This window comes from Entelurus aequoreus, linkage group LG18 (assembly GCF_033978785.1).
Source record: "Entelurus aequoreus isolate RoL-2023_Sb linkage group LG18, RoL_Eaeq_v1.1, whole genome shotgun sequence".
NCBI lineage: Eukaryota > Metazoa > Chordata > Actinopteri > Syngnathiformes > Syngnathidae > Entelurus > Entelurus aequoreus.
Genome location: NC_084748.1, coordinates 13,942,933 through 13,951,322, shown reverse-complemented (window position 1 = coordinate 13,951,322; position 8,390 = coordinate 13,942,933). Strand labels below are relative to the sequence as shown.

Genomic DNA, 8,390 nt, shown 5'->3' with positions numbered 1-8,390 from the left:
TACATACGCCAGGTGATGCAGAGTTGACAAAGGTTTAATAGGGTTTTTCCACAGCTCTTCAGACAAACGTTCGTTCTCGACTTTTCAGTCCCTCCCAATACTCCTCCCCCTCCTGCACCCGGCCGCTCACTGTTAAAGACAACAGATGATTAGATTAACACATACCACCTGTGAAATCTAATCACCTGCCAGCTGTGTCTCGCCGTCAGCACATGCCCCGCCCCTATCCGATGGTGCTCGTCCTCAACACCATAGACAGCGGCGGTGACCTTTGCTCCAGCAAGCGCGCTGGCCACATCTCCCTCCACAATATTCAATAGTTATATTTAACCTACTTACAGTTAACAATCTTGTCAAATGATATAAATATCATATGTTAATCACAAAGATTATTGTCTATTTAACACAGTGGTGTCCAAACTACGGCCTGTGGGCCAAATGCGGCCTGTCAGTGCCCTCACTTTGGCCCGCCAGAGGTAAAAAATTAAGGAGTCTTACATACAGGGTTGTTTAATAGGTCTGACAATCTTGTAGCAGCTACTGTGTCACCATCTAGTGGACTATGTGAGTAATTCAGGTCAATGGCCTATAATTATGCTGTGAATAAATGTATGCGCAGCATTAACTTATATGACCCAATGCAAACAACCTTACCGAGTCATGGTGCAACAAAAAAAAATAATGGAAAAAATGTTAAACAGTCTCAGCACTTATCCACGTTTCGCGCGTTTTAACTGCTTGATACTTCTGATTGATTACAAAGCTTTAAGAAGGTTGTTACAGAAGTAAACAAGGTAAAAGTCCAACTTTCACATACTCTTAATATCCATTTATATATATATATATATGTATATATATATATATATATATATATATATATATATATATATATATATATATATATATATATATATATATATTTACATGTGTGTGCGTGTATATATGAATATATATATATATAAAAATAAATATAAATATATATATATATATATATATATATATACATATACATAAACATATATACATATATATATATATATATATATATATATATATATATATATATATATATATATATATATATATATATATATATATATATATATATATATATATATATATATATATATATATATATATAGATAGTTACTTTACATGGCTTTCGTTCCTCTACCAAATGTAATTAGCCCCCGAGTCAAAGAGTTTGGACACCCCTGATTTAACACATAAACCATAGGCTTAGGTCAGGCTGATTAAAAAAATAAATACTAACCAAGTATCCTGCATAAGAAGGGACTAAAAATAATTAAATCGATTGTGTTCATCTTGTCTTCTCAAATAATTATGTTCAAAATGATTTTTTTCTGTCTGAACAAAATTATTTTGAACATACTCATAAACAGATGCCGGAAAAAAACATATACATACACTGTTGTTGTTTTAAAATAAATAAACTAAATGAATAATGAAAATATTTCCCAATTAAACTGCCAATGAAAAATAAAGTACAAATGAAAATTCAGTTTTACCACTTTAGTCATAATTTGTGCGCTTAAGAAACTTCTACGAAACTTCTTGATATTGTCTTTACTGCCGCAAGTGGTGGAAAAGTGTATTACAACTGAGTACCGCTGCGGCCCATATGGACCACAGCTGAGAAACAGATATTTTTTGGCGGCCCTCTCGGGGGCCCTCTAAGAAATTCTGGTTTAGAGATTGACCGATTATTGGCGCCGATTAGGTATTAACCTTTTTTTAATCAGTATCAGCCTTCTTTTGCTTTTTTTTACAACTAGAGCAGAAATACATCATCAGATACAATATATACATACCAGTATTTATTTAGGATATAAAAATAATTAGTGAAGTACATAGTAATAAACACTGCTCAGTCACCAGCCCTTTTGCCCTGCTTGCCCCCTTTCAGTGCGTCTCTTTTGCTTTCCTGTCAAAACTTCCTTTTCCATCCATCCATTTTCTACCGCTTGTCCTTTTCGGGATTACGGGGGGTGCTGGAGCCTATCTCAGCTGCATTCGGGCGGAAGGCAGGGTACACCCTGGACAAGTCGCCACCTCATCACAGGGCCAACACAGATAGACTATCTAATCAAAATAAGGGTGTCAGGATCAAAAGGGTGCTGCATTCCCTTTTTTGACGGGAAATCCACTATTTGTCCTTCCTCCCCGGCGTTCTACCGGCTCCGTTTTGTTTGCTTCTGCGATTTGCAGCAACGGCGTCCGTTCAACAAACCTCGGCAACGCTCTAAGCCTAAGAGCGTGGGCTCACCACAGGAGCGCAGCGAGTTTCATGTGTCGAGATTCAATCAAGTAATGGATTTTTTTGTATTTGGCCTTTAGTGTGAACTTTGTGTAAATATCTTAACAAATATGAAACTTATTATGTAAGTAATGAAGAGCAGGCAGCAACTCACACATTATCATACTTTCTGTAACATCCAGGAAAAAAGTATGTTATCTTGAAAAATGTCTCAACTATAATCTACGTAAAAGAGCCCAGAATTGTTTTTATTTTAATGTTTGCAATATTCCAGGGGGTAAACCTTACAATGTTTTAAATCCATAAACTGCTATAAAATTGTATAAAATTGAGTAGATGGCGTGTTATTGTGATGTAGAGAAGTACCATATTTTTACCAATTTTCCCACAAGATTCCCCATATTTTGAAATGCAGATGTGGATGCTCCTCTTAGACACGCGTAATAAATGTGTTTCCAATCCAGTCCAATCCCCTTTATTTATATAGCACTATTAACAAGAAAACTGTCTCCAGAGTGCTGCACATAAAAAAGAAACAATAAAAAGTAATCAAATTACAAGCATTTAAAATGAAACAAGTAAAATAATAGTAATAACAGAATAAAATACATCAATAAAATTGAATAGAACAATAATAATAATAATATATTTGTGTTACGGTGCGGATGTTCTCCCAAAATGTGTTTGTCATTCTTGTTTGGTGTGGGTTCACAGTGTGGCGCATATTTGTAACAGTGTTAAAGTTGTTTATACGGTCACCCTCAGTGTGACCTGTATGGCTGTTGACCAAGTATGCGTAAATATCCCTATTCACTTGTGTGTGTGAAAGGCTGTAGATATTATGTGATTGGGCCGGCACGCAAAGGCAGTGCCTTTAAGGATTATTGGCGCTCTTTACTTCTACCTATGTCCGTGTACCACTCCGTACAGCGGCGTTTTAAAAAGTCATAAATTTAACTTTTTTCCGATATTACTTTTCAAAGCATTTATCGGCTGATAATATCGGCAGCCCGATATTATCGGACATCTCTAGTTTTTTTGGTTTTTTTTCAGTTTAAAAAATATACAAAAGCAGCACCTTTAAGCACAGACAAGTGAGTACTTTTATCAAAACAGAGGAACACAGTACTTTGCTTCGCCATCTGTGTGTACATTTACTACAGTACTCGTTACTAATACTGTAGTGTTTGCATGTTTCTTTGCAACAGGGGTCTCTAAAGTGTAGCTCCTTTTTTGTTGGGGGAAAAAGAGCAAAAAAGGCAGAAAGTAATGGGAAATATTAATTAGGGCTGGGCCAATATGGCTGAAAACGGTATCACGATATCATTTATATCGGTCAATATTGATAATTATATTTTTTTATGACTTATGGAAAATAAGGACCAAGAGAAAAGTATATTGAATGTAAACATTTTTATTAAACCCCCCCCCCACCTCAACCTCCTCATGCTCTCTCAGGGAGAGCATGTCCCAAATTCCAAGCTGCTGTTTTGAGGCATGTTAAAAAAAATAATGCACTTTGTGACTTCAATACTAAATATGGCAGTGCCATGTTGGCATTTTTTTCCATAACTTGAGTTGATTTATTTTGGAATTGGTTGATATCGGAATCGGTAATTAAGAGTTGGACAATATCAGAATATCGGATATCGGCAAAAAAGACATTATCGGACACCTCTATTTTAATCATGTCGTCTTTGTGATTTGCATACAATAAAATATGATTTGCCAGTTGTTTGTTGTGCGGGGCTTCTATTTACCTGCAAGGACCAAACATGATGTGTGTTGCAGGGTTCAAGAGGTCTGAATGGCCCCAGAGGTCGTCCCGGGCCCCCAGGACAGGCGGTGAGTTTTCGACTACACACACACACACACACACACACACACACACTTTTAAATACCTGTCTCCTCGTTTTTCTACGCAGGGCATTCGGGGAATCGATGGGGTTCAAGGTTCCAAGGGAAACATTGTGAGTGTTTTGAAGGCAGCTGAAAGACGAGCCTTACCTTGGTCGAGCTCCCATGGTGATGTAATGTCATGTTTTTGTGTGTTTGTCAGGGGGCCCCTGGAGACATCGGAGCACCTGGACAGCAAGGCAACCCTGGAATTCTGGTACACACACATACACACTCACAAAAAGAACACTATCACCTGTGACACATTTCCATATGTCCCTCAGGGCTTCCCTGGTCCTCAGGGGTTAGTGGGGTTGCCTGGAGACAAGGTACGAGAGAACACCTCTGGGATTGGTCGCAGGAGTTTGACTCATTTTTCTCTAATAGGGCCCTCAAGGGAAGAAAGGGATGCAGGGCTTACCTGGGATTGACGGACCTCCAGTAAGCGCACACACCTATTCTAGTCTATTCTTGGGTTGGTTATTTTGGTGGAAATGAGGCTTTATTGTTGCATAGCAACAAGACCCCTTGCACCTTTTCCCTATACGACGACAACAGTGCCTCACTGACAAAATGCGCACATCCTTTTGTCAACAGGGCCACCCAGGAAGGGAAGGTACTCCAGGGGAAAAAGGTCTGCCGGTAAGAAATGGTCGTTGAACACGTACTTGATGGAGGAGTGAGGCGTCTAGATTTGATCTCATCTACGTTGAAAGTTGGTCTTTGTTGCCGCTGGAGGCGTGAGCGGAAAAAAACGATTTCTAATTAGCTCAAAAAACATATGCATTAACAGCTGTGGCTGTTAGCAACCTCCTGATGTAGTTTTTATTGTGTTTACTAAAAGTGCATGTTTGCTTACAGGGTCCCATGGGCGTGCAGGGGCCAGTCGGATACCCAGGACAAAGAGGAGTTAAGGTTGGAAATGCTTGTTTGTGTCTTTTGTAACTCCACCTTGCTCAGGGGTTGTTGTTTTTTTGCACCTGATGTCCAATTCAGCCCAAAATATGAAGCCCTTGTCTACGTTTTTACTCCAGCAGTCTATCTTTTAAAAAAAAGTAATTTAATTGTAAAATATGCTGACGGAAAAATATTCTATCTTTTTTTTACCCTAATTATGTAGACAGAAAAGAACGTAATATTAATTATTCTATCTTTTTTTTTTAAAGTACCTTAATTGTAAAATCAGTGCAGAAAAAAATACAATTATTAAATACTCTATATCAGGGGTCTCAAACTCAATTTGCCTGGGGGCCACTGGATGCAGAGTCTGGGTGAGGCTGGGCCACAAGAAATGATTTCTTAAAAAAAATATTTTTAAATGTTTTTATTTTTATTTTCAACGCAAAATAAAATCAAAATATAAATGAACAAAATGAGAATTAAGTAAATAAATCAGTCATAAGTAATAACAAGAGAGGAGAAGTCTAGCAAAACTCCTAGCCATTATGGACAACATCTCCCACCCACTACACTCGGACCTTGCGGGGAGAATGAGCACGTTCAGTGGAAGGCTCAGACTCCCAAAATGCAACACAGAACGACACAGGAAGTCCTTCATACCGGCAGCCATCAGACTGTATAATGCATATGTTCCTTGACTGCACTTAAATGTAGAGTATATGTCGTATATGTAGAATATATTTATATTATTTATATATTATATATATAATATATTATATTATTTATTATTATTCTTGTCTATTGTGAGCGAACTGTGGTGCTGAATTTCCCCCAGGGATCAATAAAGTACTTTCTATTCTATTCTATTCTATTCTAACAATAATAATTTGATTTCTCCAGTCAGCAACAATGTATACACATACACATAATGTGCAACCCGGTTCACTCTTTCATCTCCCTGGTATTTTGCATAATCCTCAGCATGTCTAGTGGTATAATGACATTTCAAATTGTATTCCTTGTGCACGGCAACTTTCTCTGTGCAAATAAGACACGTCGGGGTGCCCCTGTGCTCAACAAAGAAATATTGCATCTCCCACTTTTCCTGGAATTGTCTTTGCTCATCACTAACCTTTCTCTTCACTGCACGCTTTGAAAAAGACATGTTTGGGGTTGTGGAATATATTTGTATTTAGCCGACGCACGGAGAATAATGTTATTTCCGCAATGTGTGTCGTTCCGCTTTTCCTCCCGACAGCAACATGGCGGTTGGCGGAAAGTACCGGGAAAAAGTGACGGCTCCCGGAGTGTTATATGGCGTCATATAAAAATATATGTAGTGTTCATCGTGTGAGGCAATGCAAATTATACAATAAAAAAAACAAATAACGGTTTGAATTGGTCCAGGTTATCGGGGACTTAATTACTGACGGACAGGTGTCGCCGTGTGACTGCAGCCAGGCACGTAAGACAACCCTCGTCTCCATGGCAACGTTTCTCTCGCTTTCACTCATTTGCCGCTTTTCCACTAACGCAGGGGTATTTTGGACCCAAATGACAACAATGGTGTCTGTCTGGAGCCAACGGGAGGGGCGGGGGGGGGGGGGCTCGCTGTGGAGTTTACAGTAGCACAATTAGCCCGGATCACGACTAACATGTTACACGTCTGATTCGCCCAGCAACTCTCTGTCGGAGTATCAGCGCTGGGGTCCAGTGCACCACACTTTTGTATTGTCGCTCGCTCCTTCGGCGGAGTGCTCCGGACCGCTGGACAAAGACACACACAGTGACAGAGAGCGAGAGAGAGAGAGAGAGAGAGACAGAGAGAGCGAGCGAGCGAGTGAGGGAGGAAGAGAGGGAGGGAGGTAGAGCGCGTGCGGGTCTCTTGGAAAAGCAGCAAAACGTTTCTCTGCTTCCATCACGCAAGTGACGTCAATGTTCGGCCCTCGAGAGCCATATACCACACCATGATTGGTAGATTCCTTGTAGCCCGGAAGAGTTAGGGCTACAAGGGATTCTGGGTATTTGTTCTGTTGTGTTTATGTTGTGTTACGGTGAGGATGTTCTCCCAAAATGTGTTTGTCATTCTTGTTTGGTGTGGGTTCACATTGTGGCGCATATTTGTAACAGTGTTAACGTTGTTTATACGGTCACCCTCAGTGTGACCTGTATGGCTGTTGACTAAGTATGCATTGCAGTCACTTACGTGTGTCTGTTGAAGCCGCATATAACATGTGACTGTGCAGGCTCATTGTTTGTATGGAGAAAAAGTGGACGCTAAACCTTGTGCCCTTAATATCGTTGTCCTCAATATTGTTGATGGTGAAAATCGGGAGGGTTGGCAAGAATGCTTCAGCTCCGCACACAGCGCTGTCAAGCGCCATTGATACAAAACTCGTGGGCCGCACTAACATTAAACGTTCATATTAAGGTGGGGGCCGCACAATAGCGTCTCGCGGGCCGCATGTTTGAGACCCCTGGGTTAGTTACTGAAAACCAGTAACTAGTTACAGTTACTAGTTACTTTATTTAAAAAGTAACTGAGTTACTAACTCAGTTACTTACACCAAAAAGTAATGCGTTACTGTGAAAAGTAACTATTTAGTTACTTCTTTTTTTTTTAATAATTAAGGCTCGCATTAATGCCCTTTTAGCCTTCATTTCAGTGCTGTTATTGCACTGGAGAATAATACAATCTGTTGATCAACTTGACATGCATTTGCATCACTGAACTCTGCTAAGCAATGTGGTCTACATACAACACACAAAGACAAAGATATGTTTCAAAGGGCCAATTTATTTTGGGCCAGAACAAATTGACAAAACTCTTTTAAATAGCTGCAACATAACATACATAAGTAACAAACCGCATAAGAACAACATGTCATAACATGTCACAACATAGCTGTAAACCTGGCTTCACCCAGGGAAGGCTCACATGACATGATTATATGTCATGTCACTATATACAGCACACATACTGCTATACACACGCCTAAGCAGGCCTTTTTTTCTCTCAAGGAATTGTGAAATAAAATCATGTCTTCATGAGATCAACACTGTACTGAAGCCCAGAACAATCTACGCATTTCCCCAGTTTTAGTTTAGAGAAAAGGAAAGATCCACTAGGATCCCTCTTTATGTTTGTGAACTTTATAGTCTATACATTTAGAGTGATGTGATAATCAAACACTCTAGAAGTCTAGAATGAAAGAGTATATAAGAGAATTGATAGAGTGTGTGTACCTTCAGTGCTGAGTGATGAGCAGAGGCAGAGTTTGGAGTGTCTTCTTTAGCTTGCTTTCCATGGTTATGT

General features: G+C 39.4%; 1 protein-coding gene across 1 annotated transcript in view; it reads left to right on the top strand.

The window, feature by feature from the left end:
* LOC133633834 (collagen alpha-1(XI) chain-like) overlaps positions 1–8,390 on the top strand; it is a 153,307-nt gene that overhangs the window by 108,009 nt on the left and 36,908 nt on the right. The window contains exons 23-29 of the mRNA XM_062026568.1: positions 4,070–4,123; positions 4,204–4,248; positions 4,338–4,391; positions 4,459–4,503; positions 4,562–4,615; positions 4,772–4,816; positions 5,036–5,089. Coding sequence (XP_061882552.1) covers positions 4,070–4,123; positions 4,204–4,248; positions 4,338–4,391; positions 4,459–4,503; positions 4,562–4,615; positions 4,772–4,816; positions 5,036–5,089 — 351 coding nt within the window. The remainder of the gene's footprint in view (positions 1–4,069; positions 4,124–4,203; positions 4,249–4,337; positions 4,392–4,458; positions 4,504–4,561; positions 4,616–4,771; positions 4,817–5,035; positions 5,090–8,390) is intronic.